Raw genomic sequence first — 20699 nt, forward strand, 5'->3', positions numbered from 1 at the left:
AGCAGCCCCGGCGTCGCCAGGAGGCCGGGCTGGCTCCACCGCGCCTGCAGTCTGTCGGCTCTGCAGCTCCGGGTTTGGCAGCGCCGGGATTTGGGACGCGCCGGGGCCCGGGGAGGACCCGGCGGAGGGGGGTGGGTGGCCGGGTGGGTCGGGGGAACCTCGCCTTCCCGCAGCCCCGGGGCTCCGCGGGGACCCTGCAGCTCCTCCGGGAGACTCGCCTTAACCCGGCTGACTGCGGCGACGCCCCGCCCGCCCTGCCCCGCCGCCGCGCCGGGGTCGGACTGATGCTCCCCCGGGCTTTGGCTTCTGGTCTCCCTCGCACGACGCCGGGCTTGGCTCGAAGCCCCGGGGCAGCGCTTGGGCTCGGTCGGTTCTCTCGAACTCGTTGCAGCTGGGCGGAACCGGCTGTCCCGGTCTTTGGTTTCATTTCATTTCATGTCATTTCATGTCATTATTCTATTTTATTTCAAATTTATTTATTTTATTTTAATTTGATTTAATTCGCATTAATTCTATTTTATGTTAATTTTATTTATTTTATATATCATTTTATTTTAATTCCAGTTAATTTAAATTTATTTATTTTATTATTTTATTTTATTTATCTTATTAGTTTATTTTAATTTGATTTAATTCACATTAATTTGATTATTTTATGTTAATTTTATTTATTTCATATATCATTTTATTTTATTATTTTATTTTAATTTGATTACATTTACATTGAATTATTTTATTTATTTTAATTCGATTTAATTTAAATTTATTTTATTATTTTTATTTTTATTATTTTATTTATTGTATTTTAATTCGATTTAATTTAAAATTATTTCATTATTTTTATTTTTATTATTATTTATTTATTGTATTTTGATTTAATTTATTATTTTTATTTTTATTATTATTTTATTGTATTTTAATTCTATTTAATTTAAATTTATTTTATTATTTTTACTTTTTTATTTTATTTATTATTTATTGATTTTATGTTATTTTTTTATCTTATCTTATTTTAATTTTGTTTTGGGGGGGGGCCACACCCGTTTGATCCTCAGGGGTTCCTCCAGGCTGTGCACTCAGAAGTCGCTCCTGGCTTCTTCGGGGGGACCCTAAGGGACGCCGGGGGAACCAACCGCGGTCCATCCTAGTCTAGCGCACGCGAGGCCGACGCCCTACCGCGGCGCCACCTGTCCGGGTCGTGGACCGAGCAGATAGATAGAAGCTCGGCGGGTCCCTCGGAGCATCCTCGCCGCAGGCCTCCTCCGCGGGGGCGGGGCCGGGCTCCGGGACACGCCCACTGTCCCGCCCCCAACGCGGACGGACAGACCCGGGAGCCAATCGCGCGGCGACGGAGGCGTTTTGGTCCCCGGGACCCGGCCGGCTTTTCCCGCGGCCGCCGCGAAGACCCGGAGCGGCGCCGCCTCCCCGCGCCGCCTCCCCGGCCGCCCTCGGCGCGGCGCTGGGCATGCTCAGTCGGCGGGGCCGCTTCCTCGGCCGGAGTCGGAGCTCAGTCGGCGCGGGCGGGCGCTCGGGCCTGGAGCTGCCGCGGCGGGAGCGCCATGGAGCCCTTCCCGCACGGTGAGTGCGCGGCTGGGTCGGCCGGGCCGGGGCGGGCGGGCGGGCGGGCGGGCGGGCGGCTGCTGGGGGATCGGGGCGGGTCCGCGCCTCGGAGCTGGGCCGAGCAGGGCGGTGGGTCCCCGGCCCCCGGGGGAGCCCCGATCGCCACGACCCCTCCCTCGCCGGGGGTGGGTGAAGTTCGGGCGGCCGCGCGGAAAGTTGGGGCGCCCTGCGCGCTCCACCGGTGGCCGCACTCGCCGCCTCCGAGCGCTCGGCCGGGGCCCCGGAGCGTCTCCGTCGGATCCAGGCTGCAGGGTGCAACCGAGAACCGAACCGCAGCAGCTCCCCCCTGGCCGGGGCCGGAGTCCGAACCCCACAGCCCCGAGCCCGGGCCTGGAGCGCCACGATCGTCGGTGCGTCGAGTCCGGTCTTGGGGTGCAAGGCCGGGGCTTCCTCTCGCTCTCCTCTGGGGGTTCTTGCGGTCCCTCGTCATCCCGGAGAGGAGGCACGCACCCCTAGATCACTCCAATCCTCAAGCCCTCCGAAGGCGCCCATGCGTCCTGTGCTCGCTCAGTGCGTCCCAGACTTTCCTTCCAAAGGTTTGGCACAGCCCAAACCACTGGCGCAGCTGGGGACACTGGAGGCAGGAAAGACCGTCTAGTCTAGTGTTTCTGGAGAAAGTGAAGGTTGGGGTTGGAGAGGCAGTGCCGCAGGCAGGGTGTTCCTGAGCCCTCTAGGAGTGACCCCCCACCCCCAAGCATTGAGCCAGAAGCAAGCCCTGGGCACTGCTGAGTGTGCCCTCCTGATAAATATTAATGAAACAGTGTTTGGGACAACCGGAGGTGCTTTCCAAGGGTCTTCCTGAGCCCCCGGGTTTGCAAGTCTCACAACTGAGCCGACTCTCAGCTTCCCTGGGACAAGCCACCCCTCTCTGAGCCAGCACCCATAGCATACTGGAGACCTCAGGGGCGTTTCCACCCCTCTGTGCCTCTAGAAGTAATTAGGGAAAGTCTAGAGAGGAGGAAGGAGAGAATCAGGTCTTGATTCTCCAGGTAGAGACTTGGATTCAGTCTGTCCCCTTTCTCTTCCAGACTTGTCTGTCTGCTATGGAGGGACAGAGGAGCTTTCCTCTGTGTTCGTTGTGGCTCAGACCTTTTGCTTCTCCTCTAGTAAAAGAATAGAAACTCTAACTTCTAAAGTCAGCCAAGAAGTTAGTTTCCACGTTTGCTGTGCCTTTCGTGTTTAAGGATTGGTCCTTAGAGCTCACTGAAGAGGAGCTTTGCAATTTGCTGGTGTCTCCGAACAAGACCCGCTGTAGTCGACTGTGTGTTTATAAGGAATCCTTCTGGGTACAAAGATCCATGGCCCAGTTCTCTCACTTAATTCTGCTAGTTTGGTGGCATCTGCACACATTGATGATTGCAGGAGCAGTCAAGTTTGAAATTGGCTTTAGCTGTGTAGTCAACCTCTTCCTGTTTTTGTTTCTGGGCTACATCCAGTGGTGCTCAGGGGTCACTCTTGGTAGGACTTGGGGGACTATGTGGTGGGGCTCTGTGGTGCCCAGGATGAAACCAGGTTCCACAAGTCTAGTGCCTTACCCCTCTTGGCTCTCAGGCCCACGTTCATCTTCTTTTAGTAAAAATTTTCACACTTAAACTTTCCTGCATGTTCATGTAGATAGAAACAAGTGTGAGAGTTTAGTTAAAAAAAAAAAAAACCCAGCAATTTTAATCATCCAAAACCGCAAGCACGGCTGTTGGAATTATTTTTGCTGGTAGTTTTACCCTTTGACATACATTTATTTGTATGGGAGGCCAAAATTTAGTTTCAGTTCTCAGATAAGCTTTCAATACCCATGTAATTGACTACTTCCTGTACTCTGCCTGTTTTCTGTCAAAATGTCTATGTGGAGAGATAGCACAGGGGGATGCCATTTATTTGCCTTGTGCACTGCCAACCCAGTTTCAGTGCTCAGCACTGTATATGGTTCTTGAAGCCCACCAGGAGTGATAGATACCTAAGCACAGAGCCAAAAGTAAGCCCTGAGAACCATTAATGTGATCCTCCTCTCCCAATAAAAAAACCCAAAACCAAAAGAGTTGCTGCTGGTATGGCTCCATTTTCTTGGGTACTGCTCTGCCCGATGAGGAGACATTCTTCTGATTAACATTCTGTGTTACTGTCTCCAGGTAACTAACTGTGTGTAACCTATTTCATACACAGACCTAGGGCAGGAGTTTTGGCAAGGATCCTGTGGCCATGGCTTCCTGTTAAGCTTTGTAGATATTTTGGTCTTGCCCTTAGGAGACTGTTACTCTTAAGACCGGATGTCAGTGTAGTTCTGGGTCATGGGGACGGGGGAGGGGGGGCTACTGTTTCATGGGGAGGTGTGTGGGCCCAGAACGCATAATTGGCATGGCACCGTCATCTCCTGCCAGGCAGGTTGAGGGGAACTGTTAGGAGATAGTGATTTGTGTATTGCCAAAAGCTAGAAAAAGAAAAAGGGCTAGGTAATGAACTAGAATAAGTAATTCTTTGATGGATGTCTGTCTCTATTTGTCTTCATCTGCTTGCAGAGTTTGGTGTGTTTTGAGACTAATTTAAATTTGTGCTAAAGAATTTATAAAAATTAGGACTTATCCTCAAAGTATGAGGAGGTCTGGATTGCACCTGGGAGTTTGTAACTTCAGGTCGAGTGCCTATGAAAACTATACTAAGAGAGCAGGTCAGATTTGGGAAGCATGTTGGTAGATAGAGGGTGTCTTCTTTCCCTGCTAATAGAGGAATGTGTCTTATACTGCATTTCTTCCATTTATCCAAACTTATACACATGTATCCCACTGCCTAGGGCCTCCCTGCCTGTGCTTTATAGTTTGAGGTGTTTGTTGTATGAAATAAATCTGGAGAGGAAGAGCAGTGGCATGTGAAGGAAAGTTCTGGAACTAAACGTGTCACTGGAAGTTCGTCACTTTATTCATATGGGCAAAGTCTCTTAGAAGTCTCTTACACTTTGTACATATTCAACCAGGAGTGACTTTCCTGTTGGACAAAATTTTTTCCCTCCCAGATTGGCATCTAGTTTAAAGTATTTCCCAACTTCCAAAGTGAAAAGTCTGGACAACAAAGTAGATTTTTTTTGGTTGTTAATATAGCACTAAATTGGGACTTTTAGCTTCTTATCTTAAAAGCAACAGCTATCTTATAGGTATACTTTTAAAAAAATTAGCACCTGTTAAAACTATTTTTCTTTTATTCTATGGTAGGTTACATTGAGGAAAAACACTCTAAGAAGTGGAAGATCATGTTTTTTTCTCTTTGATAAAATAGTTAAATGTTGCTTTATCCTAATTTTTTGGATATTTTTTACTTAGTTAAGAGAAATAGGAATATATAGATGTTAACAGTTTTGGGGCTGAAGTGATAGTACAACAAGTAGGATATTTGCTTTTGCATATGGCCTACTGGATTTGATCCCAGGTATCCCATATGATTCCGGAACTTGCCAGGAATGATTTCTGAGCATAAAGCAAAAGGAGCAACTCCTGAGTGCTGCCGGATGTGGCCCCAAAAAACAAACAAAAAACGACAAAAAAAAAAAAAAAAAAGGTGTGTTAACAATTTAATAGTCAAAGTGTGAGGCTATATCTAGAAACCAGTTGAATTTTGAGGTAGAAAGTATGATGACAAAGTTCTTTATGTTTGTTTAAAACTCTTCCAAAACAAGATCAACAAATGGTGCATTTCAGAAACTACTAAAAATCAGTAACTCATCTTTCTGTAGATGGTCCTTAAGAATTTGGCTCAGAGGATATGATTGGGGAGGCAATTAAAAAAAATGTGTGACCAAGAAAAACTAGCTATGAGGAAATTATTACAGAAAAGACTCCAGGTGGCACCCTTTCAGTAATGCAAAGATGATCTTTGTTTTTTTGTGCCACCCCTAGCAGTACTCAGGCCTTATTCCTGGTGAGGAGCAACTGTTTGGCCTTTACTCCTGGCTCAGGGATCACTCTTAGAGGGATTTGGGATGGACAATATTTCTTTCTGGGGATCAGTCTAGATCTCCCCAGACTCCAGACACCTTTTTCTGAATGCCACTTCCATCCATTAAGCAGAAACCTGTCATTAGTTAAATCAATCTCATGAAAAGAAATAGAAAAATCTAGGTTTGTTTTCATGCTGATTAAAAGAAAAGTAATAAAGGGACTGGGGAGTTAGTACAGTGGATAGGACTCTTGCCTTGCACTTGGCCAAACTGGCTTTAATTCCTGGCATCCCATATAGTCCCCAAATACTGCCAAAAGTAATTCTTGAATGCAAAACCAGGAATAACCCTTGAGTGTTGCTGTGTGTGTGTGTGTGTGTGTGTGTGTGTGTGTGTGAGAGAGAGAGAGAGAGAGAGAGAGAGAGAGAGAGAGAGAGAGAGAGAAAGAGAGAGAAAGAGAGAGAGAGAGAAAGAGACAGACAGACAGACAGACAGACAGACAGAGGCAGGCAGGCAGGCAGGCAAACAAAGAGTCAGAAGGAGGAAGAGAGATTGTCTTAAAAGGCAAGAAAATACCAAGACAGATTTTTATTTATTATTTTTTTACTGAGTCACACCCAGCAGTGCTTGGGGTAGGGGCTGCTTCAGACTAATTCTCGTGAGCAGGGGTTGCTTTGGATCATGTGGTGCTGGATTTGAACCTGGACTGTAGCCCTTCATCATGCTTCTGTTTTCCATGACAGTATTGGTATTATGAAGCAAAAGTACTTCTGTGACTTGTTGCAGTGCTCTCCATAATCCAAGTATACCCACGTGTTTCAGGACTATAGTTTTCCTAGGGAGCAGCAGCAGTTTCAGTGTCTCCTAAGCATTGGAAATCGAGGAATGGAGGAGTTTCACTTTGACCCCGCTGTGGGGTCTTGGCTTGCAGTTTCAAATAAGAAACCAGAGTCACAGGAAAAAATGCGTGTTGGCCATTTGTTGAACAGCATTTTGGATCTTACTGAGCAAGCCAAGCTTCTGGCTCTCTGCTGCTTTCCTTGCCACTTTTATTAGTCAGAGTTTAACATAAATCATCTGAGGGTCAGGGTTGATATAATTAAGAGTACTGGTGCTGATTAACTCAAAAGGTGAAAAGAAGAAGTTAAAAGTGATTTTACAGATGCATGACAACACTTCACTGTGCTGTGAAAGTGACAGTAACTTGTGCTCTGGGAGAGTATTCTTCTCTAAGTCAAGTTATTGTTGTAACCCATGTGTGATTGTTTTAGTGGTCCTCAAACTATGGCCCGCAGGCCACATATTGTATTTGTATCTGTTTTGTTTCTTCATTGCAAAATAAGATATATGCAGTGTGCATAAGAATTCGTTCATAAGTTTTGTTTTTACTATAGAAACAAAACAGATACAAATACAATATATGGCCCGCGGGCCATAGTTTGAGGACCACTACAAGAGTATATGTTACAGTTTAAGACTATTTATTCTGTACCCAGTATTTTATTAGTCTGATGAATCATGTAAAAACTATTTTAAAGTTATAAATAATAAATTAACAAATAATGTTTAATAAAATATTTATTAAAGGATAATACTGCAAAATAATTCTTTTTGTCCAGCTTCCTTTTGTATTCCCCTTTCTCTTTGTTGTAAAAGTGGCTGTGTTAATCAATACCTGCCTACATTGCCCACACCCTCAGCAAAGCACTCAGTGGATTAGCACTCCGTGGCATAGTGCTAACACCTGCGCACTTCCAGGCTCAGTGTTCACACCTGTGCACTTTCAGACTCTGCTCTCCCAGACTCAGTGCTCACATCTGTGTATTCTGTATCCCAGAATATGTGTATCTGTATCCCAGGCTCACTGGTCATCAGGTGCTTTTCGCCAAGACATGCCATCTAGCCGAGGTACTCAGGTGTATGCCTGCAGGGTTCTTAACTCCTGGTGCTGCTTACATCGTCTGGCTGGGGTCAGGAGGGTCTGGCTTCTTGGACACAAGTCCATAAGTGGCAACTTGACCTGTGATTTGCACTTGCAAGGCAGTCATTGGCAGTCAACTTGCCGTCACCCCAGGTTCCACGAAACAGTTCATTGTTCTAATTCAGCTAAGGTTCCATCTACCAGGTTGACTTACTGATCAAGATAGTTAACTCCAAAGCATTCTCTAGAAAATCCTCTATATAATGGTGTAGTTCATCATAAATGAGGGGTGATTGTTGGCTTAAAATATTTGGGCACTGTATCCAGAATACTGTTGGCTTAAAATACTTGAATGATGGAAGTTAAAGTAAAGGTATTTGCAACACTATAGATTTGTCCAAGAGTTTAATATAAATATGTGGCACCTTTGACAATTTTAGTTACTTTTATTCCTAAGTCTTAGATATGTTTAAGGATAGTTAAGCAATCTGAAATCTACATTATGAGGGGTAAAACAGTTAAATCCTTAGGGCCGGAGCAGTGGTGCCAGCAGTAGGGCATTTGCCTTGCACGCGACTGACCTAGGAAGGACGGAGATTCAATCTCCTGGCATCCCATATGGTCCCCTGAGCCAGGAGCAATTTCTGAGTGCATAGCCAGGAGTAACCCCTGAGTGTCACCAGGTGTGGCCCAAAAAACAAAAACAAAATTCTCGGGAACAGAGAGATAGCATGGAGGTAAGGTGTTTGCCTTTCATGCAGAAGGATGGTGGTTCGAATCCCAGTGTCCCATCTGGTCCCCCGAGCCTGCCAGGAGCGATTTCTGAGCGTAGAGCCAAGAGTAAACCCTTAGCATTGCTGGGTGTGACCCAAAAACCAAAAACCAAAAAAAAAAAAAAAAAAAATTTAAATTCTGTATAAGGGGATAGGGTTTGGCAAGAGGGCTAATGCTTTGCATGTATGAGGTCCTGTGCCTAATCATGCCCTCTCCATACACACATAAACACACACACTTTTGCAAATATTGTAAATATTAATGGACAAGTTTGATGTACACATATATACACGCAGAATTTTTCATATACTAAATAATGTGTTCTAGGCAAGGAAAAAGAAATTGAAAAGGATAAAAATTAATTAAAATTTTTTTATATATTTATTTAATTTATTTGACTCCTTTCTATGTAAAATGGCCTATCTTTTGGAGGGTTTTTGTCACTTCTATACAGCAATAATAAGGATAAAAGAACCAAATGTTTTTAATGGTCTATTCTGTTTATCTGTATTATTTAGTCCATGAAGAAGCATGCTTCATATATTGACCTGATGCTTTATCGTGGTGTCATTTAGAATGAATTTTAGAGTGTTTTTTTCTGGGTAATTGACAGTGGTTTTGAATTGTTAATGTTCAATATTACTATTAAAACTTTGTATATTGTATATTCTAGATTTTTTTTGGCCACACCCAGTGATGCTCAGGGGTTCCTCCTGGCTATGCACTTGGGACATTGGTGATGGGAATGTTACACTGGTGAAGGGGGATGTTCTTTACATGACTGTAACCCAACTACAATCATATTTGTAATCAAGGTATTTAAATAAAGATATTCAAAAAAAAATTGTTCCTGGCTTGGAGGACCATGTGAGACACTGGGGTATCAAACCATGGTTCTTCCTGAGTCAGCCGTTTGCAAGGCAAATGCCCTGCCGCTGTGCCATCGCTCCAGCCCATAGATTTTTCTTTGATTCTATATTCCATTGCAAGAAACAACCCAAGAAAATAAATATATATATGCATATGCCTGTGTGTATTTATTTCACTCCATAGAAAGAGAGGGGCTCTGAAAGACAGAAAGAGAGGGGCTCTGAAAGAGTATAAGACATTTTACATAAGACCTGGTTTTTAAGCATACCTCACAGGAGTCAGTATTTAATCTTGGCTCTCTGCTCATGGATCACTCCTGGCAAGGCTCAGGATACCATATAGGGTCCCAGGAATCGAACCTGGGTCAGCTATGTGCAAGGCAAATGTCCTAATTGTGGTGCTATCTCTCTGGCCCTTGTCTGAGACTTTTTAGGAAAGCTTTGGTTTCCCTTTTTGAAACTAGATCATATTGGAGTTCAAAGTTTTTTTTTTTTTTTGGCTGGCGTGTTGACGCTAGAGGTAAGGTGTCTGCCTTGCCAGCGCTAGCTTAGGATGGACCGCAGTTCGATCCCCTGGCGTCCCATATGGTCCCCCAAGCCAGGAGTGACTCCTGAGCTCATAGCCAGGAGTAACCCCTGAGAGTCACCGGGTGTGGCCCAAAAACTAAAAAAAAAAAGTTTTTTTGGGGGGTAATTTTTCCTTTTTACATTTTTGGGCTATCTTTATTTTATATTATGCTTTATATAAAATGATTAAACTATATCCTTATATCTAGTTTTTATTCATTTCTTATCACCAACTCAAAAAAATTATTGACCAAACTAATATTTTTGTCTCCTTGCTTCATTCATTCTTCTTTGGAAGAGTCAGGAATGGAGGTCAGAGATGAAAAACAGTATGAATTGGAAATTTTTGGATATTGTTTTAAACTGCTTCAATTAATAAGTATTTTAGGGTTTGTTTGTTTGTTTGTTTGTTTGTTTATTTGAGGAATCATACCAGGCATACAGTGTTTTCTCCTGGCTCTGGGATGAGGAATTACTACTGGAGTGCTTGGAGTACCATACGGGAGTACTGGAGAATTTAACCTGATCAGTCCTTGATACCTTTCAAAGAGAAAATAATTTGTAAAATTGGACCCCCTCTCAATTAATTATGGTAAAGTGTGCCTTCGCTGTTTCCCGACTTGTTCTGAACTTAATTCCTAAAGTTGGAGCAAATTGGATGGCAGCAACTATCTACCCAGGTCTTACCTCCTCAGAGTCAGTGTTTGAACTGGGCATTTGAATGAACAGGCTATCTTCTCTAGGAAAAATTGTCCTTGGGAAAGCCTAGAACCCACTCCACATCCTTCCTCTCAGGTGTCATTTTGGAACTATCTGTGGTTCTGTCTCATTTTGTAGTTACTGCCTAAAATAGCATAATATTGAAGAATAGCTACAATCACTGCTTTCAAAGTCGGGCTCCTGAACTTTAGCCACTTGAAGTTTTGTTTTTGTTTTTAAAAGAATATTGTCATGAAGCATGTATATCCCCAGGTACTAGGAGACTGAAAATATTTTCTGATTTTTAGCAGAGGTCTAAGGTGACATGCTCGCTCAGACTATTTACAACATTGTGAGATACTGAAAACTGAGGGGCAAATGATCTTGGTTGTTCCTTGAAGCTGAAGGGCAGTGAGGAATAAATAGTCTTTGCCTGGATCCTTACTGACATGCACTTCTGTAACACTTTTCAGGGAGCATTGCCTGTACAGAAACAGACAATTCAATGCTCTGTCCCATTTAATTCTGGCCTAGATTTGCTCCTCTGGTTCTTTCAGCAAATGTAATGTTCAGCCCTTCATCATTAAGACAAGTACGTCTTGTTTCACCTTAGGTAACTTATCAAGTATATTTTGACTGTTAGGTGGGGTTGAAATAGTTAGGAATTTAGAACTCAAAGAAGTAGTGTTCATGTGAAGGCATAGAGTGAGAATATGTTTATTGACCGGTAACAAGGCCTGTATTTCACAGGCATTGGAATGCAATCAGAAATGTATGAAATGCGTTTAAGTTCATAGCCATTTTGTTATTTACCTCGTAGGAAGCTTCAAAAGCTAGTTTCACCGTGAATTCCTATTTCTGCTAGTGAATCTGACGCCCTATGGTCACTCTTGCTGATTGATTTTAACTTGGCTACACGTTTGGTTGTGAGATTCTGCTATGAATTCAAGTCATTTATGTCCCTGCTTCACTTTACTAGGAGTCTCAGGCTTGGGATTTTATTTTTCTCTCACACAGACAGTATTTGGGGCTTTAGAAACAGGAGTGGTATCTATGTTGACCAGATTGTAGGATAAAGGCTGCGAGGCCTAGTCCTATCAGTGACTCTGGTGATCCATGATACAGAGCAGCTGTGCCCTCTTTTCTGGGCACTGGCTGTTCTGGGAACTTTCCAGGGAAACCAGCGGCATCTGGAGTGAGTCATTGGCCATTGGCTGTACTTTGCTGCCCAGTTCCTGAAGGAGCTGAGTGGTGTGTGGTGAACAGGCCAGCACCTGCAGATATTCCACCTCAGTAATGGTGAGGGAGACCCATCCAGACAACTCCACTACAGACATTTTGATAGCAGTTGTTGATCAGTTGTTGATCTACTGTTGATCTAGAATATTGTGTCCTTTCCCCTGTCTTTGTCCCCCAGGGGGCTGCCAGGAGTTGAAACCAGGCCTCACATGACCAAGAAAATGCTCTAATACTGAGCTGTGTCCCTGCATCAATCTAGAGGGCTTTCCTTTGGGAGAGTACAGTAGGCAGTACTCAGCTATGCTTAGGGCTTACTCCCAGTTTCCCTCAGCGAACTTGTGTGGACCCTTAACCCCTAGTGCGTTTTCTCTTCTTTTCACCCCCAAGGAAGTTTGAACTTCAGTGTACTTTTTCTTTTTCTGTAACTTTTCTATATATTGTGTGTTTGTGTTTACTGGGACTCAAGTCTAGGGCCTCAACATATGCAAGGCAAGTAAATGCTTTACCACAAAACCAAGAGTAAACCCTGTGAACTTCTGATTATGACCCGAAATCTTAAAAAAAAATAGAATGTTTATTTATTCCACAAAATAAAATGAAATGAAGGGAGTTGTTTCCATTTGTATGAAAAATGCATGTTGCAGAATGTTTTATTGATTACAATTCATGATTTTGTCATTTCCAACACTTTTATGGTTCTTGTTGCATGTGATTCCTCTTCAGATGTATATTTTAAAAAATCAAAATATTAATTTCTGAGAAACTTTTAAGAGCAAGCCATATCTATATCTTAGTTTTTATTATATTCCAAATATGTGGTGAAAATTACAAATGATTAATTTTGTTTGTTTTTGTTTTGGGGCCACGCCCGACTGGGCTCAGGGATTACTCCTAGTTCTGTGCTCAGAAATTACTCCTGGCAGGCTCAGGGGACCATATAGGATGCTTGGGATTAAACCTGGGTCAGCTGTGTGCAAGGCAAACCCCCTACCTACTATGCTATTGTTTTGGTTCCCTGATTAATTATTTTAAATGTGTCGTAGTGGCAAAATTTGTTCCTAATTCTTAGCTGGAAGCAATTTCTTGCTAGTGCTTGTAAATTTATATTTTTATTTTTAAGGATAAGACATGCTCCTCAGCTCATTTTTATTTTTTTTTTATTTTTTTTGGTTTTTGGGCCACACCCGGTAACGCTCAGGGGTTACTTCTGGCTATGTGCTCAGAAGTCACTCCTGGCTTGGGGGACCATATGGGACACCGGGGGATCGAACCGCGGTCCGTCCAAGGCTAGCGCAGGCAAGGTAGGCACCTTACCTTTAGCGCCACCGCCCGGCCCCATCAGCTCATTTTTAAGTCTGCCAAACCTTCGATTACCATGTGTGTTGTAGAATAAATAAAATTGTTGCTAGTACCTACAGTAGGCTTATTCGTATTAAAGTTGTTAACGGTGTTAAAACTCACCTAGAAGTTATTATTGTGTCCTGGCATGTAAAAGAGAGATAGTTGAACATGTGAAATTCAAAACTAAACTTATCAGTAAGAACTTTAATCCTCTTACCTCCAAAATAAGACATACAGTTAATGTACTCATTCTGGTTGTTAGTCACTTTAGCACATAGGAGCTATGCCTGTCCCTCCTGATTCAAACATTCAATGGGCTTTGTCAGGTTTCCTAACTTAACCGAGAATGAGTTTAGGAGCCCTTTCCTCTGAAACAATAGACCCTTAGGGCTTTCTTTTTTGAGTGGACAAAATGTAATTGCAGAGCAAAGGCCTGGAATCTTATGTTCAAATGGCCTTTGTCTAATTAAAAACAGTTCTGCATATCCCTTTTGCTTGCTTGCTTGTTTGTTTTTTTGGATCACATCCCTTGCTACTTAGGGTTATTTCTGGCTCTGCACTAAGAAATCACTCATAGTGGGCGTGGGGGACCGTATGGGATGCTGCGATCAAACCCGAGTCAGCTGTGTACAAGGCAAGTTCTGCATATCCTTACTCTTAGGGTTATATTTTCAACTTAAAGTCAGAGCAAAACAGACATACTGTACAAGTTATCCTGTTCTCTAGCCCCATATTTGTTATACTTTATAATTTATTTTGCTGTACTAACCTTTTGTTACTATAGAATAGCTTGTATTTTCTAGAATTTTGTACAAACTGAACCAGGGACTTCAGACAGATGAAATCATATTCTTTCTTTTATTTTTTTTACCTGAATTCTTTAACTCAGTTTGCTAATTTTATTTTGAAATTCATCTGTGTTATATCAGTCACTATTTTTTTGCCTTTGCTTTTTGAAAAATACTAAATAGTATACCATTGAATCTCTGTCCTATAATTTGTCTCTCTTTCTTGATGGATATTTGTGGGATGATTATTAACAACATAGCCATGAACATTCTAGAACAAGTCTTTGTGTATCTAGAGTAAAATACCTAGGAGTTGATTGGTTGGTCATCTGGTAGATATCAGCTCTTTTCCAAATGTAGTTTATTATTACACATTTCCATGAGCAGTATATAGGAGACCTAATCCTTACATTGAGGTCATAATTTGATATTATTAATATTTGTAACTTTAGCCAATCAGAGGGCTGTGGTTTCAGAGTGGTTTTAATTTCATTTTCTGGTGGTCTACTTATTGAACAGCTTTTCATTTATTTGGGTTTTGTTTTGGGTTGTTATCTTCCTTTGAGAAGTGGCTATTCAAACTTTTACCAATTACCGAATTGTAAGATCTTTTCACATAGTCTCTAAACATGATTGATTACACAGAGATAGAAAAACATTTGTGTAGCATATGGTATACATATTGTACCAACACAGTGATCTCTAAGAACACACATATTCAGTGTTTGTTTCATCTTCTGGCCTGTGGTAATTAGAGCTAACACTGCCTAATATGTCATAAGGGACTTGTTTTCTAATTGGTACCAAGATTTTCTTTACTTTCTTTGAACAGTTGTGTGTGTGTGTGTGTGTGTGTGTGTGTGTGTGTGTGTGAATGTGTGAATTTCTTGAATTTGAATTTTATTGAATTTCTTGAATCTGAAAATTTAAGAAGTATGGGTGATGAAATTTCCTGTATTAGCCCAGACCTTGAGCTTACTATTTATAAACAAATAATAGTAAAGTTCATTTCCTTGGTGATGACCAAATGTGTTTAGGCTTTAAACAAAATTGTTTTGTTGTTTTTGGGCCACATTTCGGTGATGCTCAGGGGTTACTCCAGACTCTGTGCTCAGAAATTACTACTTGCAATCCAAATAAATGACTGTATGGAATACCAGGGATCAAACTTGGGTCATCCACATGCAAGGCAAATGCCCTACTCACTGTGCATCACTCTGAACCTTAGGCTTTAAAAATTATTTGCATTAGAGAATTTTTTAATTAATAAGCAGGTTTGTATATTACAGAACCATTTCATATTATTATTTATACAGATGTTTTTAACCCCAATACACTGTACTATACCAAGACCCAGGTAGTATTACAGAAAGAAGAAAGGAGACAGCAGACATACATGTCTTGTTTCAGGGAAGCCAAACCCACTAGTGCTTGAGTTACTCCCTGAGGTATTTGGGGAGCTGTGTGATTCCAGGCGTCTCACTCAGAACCCATATATAAAGCATGCTCTCCAAACTTTTGAGCAGTCACCCCAACCCTAGTATTTTTTAAAATTTAACCTTTGTTAACACAAGCAATTTCTCCCTTAAAAAGAAAGGAGACTTTTTGAATCATATCTGGTCTGATGACTGTTTTGTCTGAGATCATGGGTGAAATTCTTAATCTTGAACAGTCAACTCCTCTGTTGCCTGCAATGATTTTTATGTTTCAGATTTTGTCTTAAAGCGTTCGAAAGTTAATTTTATTATATAGCATAAAACTTAAGATATGAATTGTAGGTCTTCTTACATTATTTTAAAGCAAAGGTAATTTGAATGGCATGATAACTGGTAGCATTTCTTGTTATTTTAGTTGTTGAACAAGTAGATAATGTTAAGCTGTTTGTAATCTAAAGCACCTCTTGTAGAAGCCGACTGGTGTATGTGTTGGGGATGGGATTTGCATTGGTGGAGAGAAGTGGACATTGGTGAAGGGATTGGTGTTGAAACATTATATTCCCAAAATCCAATCACAAATAACTTTGTAATTTTACACAGTGACCATATAAGAAGCAATTTTTTTTGTTCATTTTTGGCCACACCTGGTGATGTTCAGGGGTTACTCCTAGCTATGCACTCAGAAATTGTTCCTGGCTTGGGGGACCATATGGGATGCCAGGGGCTTGAACAGCAGACTGTCCTAAGCTAGTGTTCGCATGCCAGACCTGCGCCACTGCTCTGGCCCCAAGAAGTAATTTTTTTTTTTTTTTGGTTTTTGGGTCACACTCGGCAGCATTTGGGGGTTATTCCTGGCTCTAGGCTCAGAAATCGCTCCTGGCAGGTTTGGGGGACCATATGGGATTGGGATGCTGGGATTTGAACCACTCTCCTGAAAGCAAGGCAAACACCCACCTCCATGCTATCTCTCCGGCCCCCAAGAAGTAATTTTTTAAAAAAGATATTGTGTGATCTGAAAAAGACTCACTTCAGAAGATGTCTGCCACTGAGCAAAAACAGTGACTTCTCAGAGGTTGCTCTACCACTTCCTGTAGGCCTGAGAAAGTGGTTCTCTTCAGTGTCACCCAGCTGAGTTTAGTTTCGTTAAATTCACTCACAAAGGTTTCACTTCCTATCTTCATGTGGAGAAGTTCAGGTCTAAAACCGGAAGCAATGAAGATGTTGATTCCGCTCATTTTCTTTTTTTTTTTTTTTTTTTTTTTTTGTGGTTTTTGGGTCACACCCGGCAGTGCTCAGGGGTTATTCCTGGCTCCAGGCTCAGAAATTGCTCCTGGCAGGCACAGGGGACCATATGGGACGCCGGGATTCGAACCGATGACCTCCTGCATGAAAGGCAAGCGCCTTACCTCCATGCTATCTCTCCGGCCCATTTTCACTAACAAGCTGAATAGCACTGAGTAACAACTGTTGATTGCTCATAAAACTCAACAATTGCAGGGTTGGGTGAGAGGGAGGAAGAAGGTATTTCTAGAAAAGTTCCAAGTTTTTTAACAATGATGTCAAGTTCAATTTCAGTAAAATGGCACCATGTTGTATTTGGATAATGCCATGATTGTAATGAGAGTGGGAGAAAACCCAGTCCTTTTGCACGTGATGGAACAGTAATAAGGAGTGCTGTGAGGGTCATGGAGAACTTGGGACAATGATGAGGGGTACCAGGAGAGCCATGAGAATATAGAACAGTGATGAGGGGTGCCAGGAAGGGCATGGGACAGTGATGAACGGGTACAGGGAAGGTCATGGAGAATGTAGGACAGTGATGAGGCTGCCAGGAAAACCATGCCCCATGGAATAGCACTTTTTTTTTTTTTTTTTACCATGGGGGCTCTGTGGCAGTGTCTGGGCTCCTGGTTGGGGGGGTGCATTTTTTTGGAGGATGGATGGGGAACAGTGGACTAAGGCAGCTGAGAGTCTTGTGAAAATCCTGCTCAATGTAGGGCACATTCTGTGGCCTCTTCTCTGGCTCTGTCTTGCAACTCTGTGACCACCTTGGAGGATTGGCAGGCGATAAGTGGGACCTAATTTGACCTTTCTGTGCTATTTTAAGCCCTGTCTGTCATGTGGTACTTTAGGGTTTATTACTGTAGTCAAAAATGGGGGCCTTGAAACGAGGCTGTGCTCTTAATAGCAAGTGCTTTCACTTTTCTGACTTCCTGTAGAGAACTTTAGGGTTTTTCATTTATGTCCTATAGCAGCACATGTAAAATGCTGATTAATAACGAAAAAAAACCTTAATATTATTCTGTACAAGGCTCAGCACACATTGCTTTACACATCCCCCATTTCAATCTCCTTACCTTAGAGATGGATTCAACCATTCTTCTTCTTAATAGACAATTCAGTGGGCTTGGAGAAGTGAAGTGTCCTGCTCAAAGACAGGGGATAGAGGATTTGGTGCTAGGGGAGTTCTTCCTTGCTTCATCCCACATTAAAGCCCTCCAGTGGGGGCTGGAGAGATAGCATGGAGGTAGGGCATTTGCCTTGCATGCAGAAGGACGGTGGTTAGAATCCTGGCATTCCATATTGTCCCCTGAGCCTGCCAGGAGTGATTTCTGAGCATAGAGCCAGGAGTAACCCCTGAGCACTGCTGCGTGTGACCCAAAACAAACAAACAAACAAACAAACAAACAAACAAACCCTCCAGTGAATAGTGTTTCTATCACTGGTTTTAGGATGGTTATGGTATTGGTGCACATAATTTAGTCTTTCACTTTGTTCATGTCTAACCAGGTCCTTTTTCTAGGACCGCATTGCAGATCTTACCGTCCATTGATGGGAAAGTAGAAGTTAAGTTTTGTCCATCAAGGCCATTGAACTTGTAGGAAAAAAACCTACAGCTTTCATTAGGAGGGCAAGAGTGACTGAGCACCAGTGTCCTTGTGTCTGAATGAAAATCTAAATTACAAATTCTACAAGGAACCCCATTTTAAAACACACAGTTTTGAAGCTAGTGTATAGTGTGGTCAGAGGATTAATAATATTTTCTGTGGATGATGGGCAAATCAGGCATCTCTGACTTCACAACAAAGCACAAAGCTTAACAGTTTTAGAGAAGTGACAGTTCATTCCACTCCCCTATTCCCCCACCCCACCCTGCATATACACACAGAATTTTGTAGGTTGGCCCTTTATACTGGGTTCAGTTGTTGTTTCCTCTGTGGAATTACTGTCATAGCAGTTTAGTTTAAGGTGGATAATCTCTTGTTGCCTTGCTTGATCATCTGGTAGTAACATGGGTTTGTCTTTCTCTGCGGTTCTTCTCTTATTTACAAGGAGATGAGTGTAGCTTTCTTTTGGAGTTCTCAGATCTTCAGAAGATATGCAGCAGACATTAACATGTATCCCAAGACTTAGGAATTGGAATTTCAGAGTGTCACATCTGTCTGCCACCCAGTAAAGCCAGGAAATTGGGCCAATATAGATTCATTTAGGAGAGGTAGAAACCCTACCTCATATTCAGAAGATTCCTAGGAGATGATGGCTAGATTCTATTCTAGAGCCAAGAGTCTGGATTTCACTAAACACTCCTTGCAGTGCTGATCATATTTTCCTTAACCGATTTATCTTTAGATTAAAAGTATGATATGTAAAAGAGTTTTCCCCTGTTTTATAAATGAAAGTAAAAAATAATGATAAAATATATCTACCTTATAGAAATAACCACTGTTAACATTTTCCCTTAAATTGCTTTTGACTAGTTGATTTCTCTTGGTACTATACTCTGGAAGCCTTTCTATGTCTGTAGGGTGAGGGAAGAGTGAAGTGGGAGAATTTTACACCCAGTGATGCTTAGAGATTACTCCTGATTCTGCACTCAAATTTACTTTGGTCAGTGCTCTGGAGACCATATGGGATGCTGAAGATCAAATTTGGGTCAGCCATGTGCAAGGCAAGCACCACCTGTACTATCTCTTCAGTCCCAAGATGTGAATTTTATGGTTACCTAATGTTTGTTAGCTACAAACATGCCTATCCTCCGTTTTTATACTTTAGTTTCTCATTAGAAACATACTTGTGTCTATATCTTTATGCAGTTACTCTGAAGATAAATTCTTTTTGAGTTACTGTGTGAAAATACATGTAGGATTTTGACATATATTGAAGATCCTTGATGTTTAACATTTCTCCAGTTCAAATGAATCAGTGAATCTTAATTTTTGCAGAGCTAGCATCTTAAGTATTATAAATGAAAGTAAAAAATAATGATAAAATATATACACTAGGACATTCACAACTGTATGATTATGGTTTGTGTCTGGAAAAGCTTTGTATGTGTCCTTGACTCTAAGAGTGAACCTAATTGTGAACTTGTAATTGTGAACTTGAGACTTATGTCACTTGTCCTTCTCATGTGATCTCATAATGAACAACTTTTAAAATCTTATGAAAAATCAGAATGGCAAAGAAAAATACATTTCATGTCCAGCTCTGCAATCATGTACGTGGCTTATATGCATGAAACTGGGTTCTATCCCCCTATGTCACCACACATACACCCTTGTGGAATAAATTGCATTTGTCTAGCACTTTAAAATAACAGTGTGATTTAGTCTCTGGTACTTTGCTCTGTTTAGTCTCTGGTACTTAGTCTCTGGTTGACTGAAGTTTTGTATACTGATGTACTGAGCCCATGTCACGCCATCCTGGTCAGCTGAATATCACTGGCAGTGGCCCTGAGGCCTCTGAGCATTGTTTGGGAGCACTCCTGGACCCACCCCACATATCGCACCTGCTTTGGTTGGGAGTATAAGTGCTTAGACGGAGTCACTGTCCTGCAATAGGCACTTGACATGAGAACTATCAGAAATATGAGAAGAGCATTGCTTGATTGAAATGTTTCGTTAGTGAACTCACAACTTTTACCTTTTCGGTGCTCATTTGGGAGAGATATCCAGCAGTGCTTAGGCCTTCTGGCTCTGTGCTCTCAAGGCTTACTCCTAGCTCTGTACTCAGGAATAACTCTTTGCAGGACTCATATCTGTGCCGGGGATCAAACCCATGACAGCCCGCAATCAAGGGAAGTGCTTTACTCCTGTTCTATCACTCTGGCCCCTGCCCTGTTTTTTTTTTTTTTTTTTTTTTTTTTTTTTTAGGTAGAAGATTTCCTTTCATTACTGATGGAAATGACATCTTTATTTTAAATTCTTGTTTAATTTATATTTATTTGAGGGCAGAGGGCTCCCAAATGCTGCTCAGGAGTCTGGAGACCCCTCTTGGCAATACTTGATAAGCAGCCTAGGTTCACTATCCACTCACCTTTGGGTGCTGGGGTCCCCCAGGTTACACCCATAGTGCTCAAGGGCTCTCCTCCTGGGACTGAGATGGGTCAGCATATGCGGCATCTTTAAGCACTGAGTCCTGTGTGATAATGAAAATCTGTATTGAGCTGCATTTGCTTATCTGTCTGTCCTCCTTTATTCCTGCTTCAGTCTCGAGCTGTCTGTCACCAAAATTCTTTTTCTT

At 42.1% G+C, this 20699-nt stretch overlaps 1 protein-coding gene across 1 annotated transcript in view; it reads left to right on the top strand.

Annotated features, from left to right (window-relative positions):
- Window positions 1-1505: 1505 nt before the first annotated feature.
- The window catches only part of LNPEP (leucyl and cystinyl aminopeptidase), a 101125-nt gene continuing 81931 nt past the window's right edge, over window positions 1506-20699 (top strand). The window contains exon 1 of the mRNA XM_049769115.1: window positions 1506-1578. Coding sequence (XP_049625072.1) covers window positions 1560-1578 — 19 coding nt within the window. The 5' untranslated portion in view covers window positions 1506-1559. The remainder of the gene's footprint in view (window positions 1579-20699) is intronic.

This window comes from Suncus etruscus, chromosome 2 (assembly GCF_024139225.1).
Source record: "Suncus etruscus isolate mSunEtr1 chromosome 2, mSunEtr1.pri.cur, whole genome shotgun sequence".
NCBI classification, from domain to species: Eukaryota; Metazoa; Chordata; class Mammalia; order Eulipotyphla; family Soricidae; genus Suncus; species Suncus etruscus.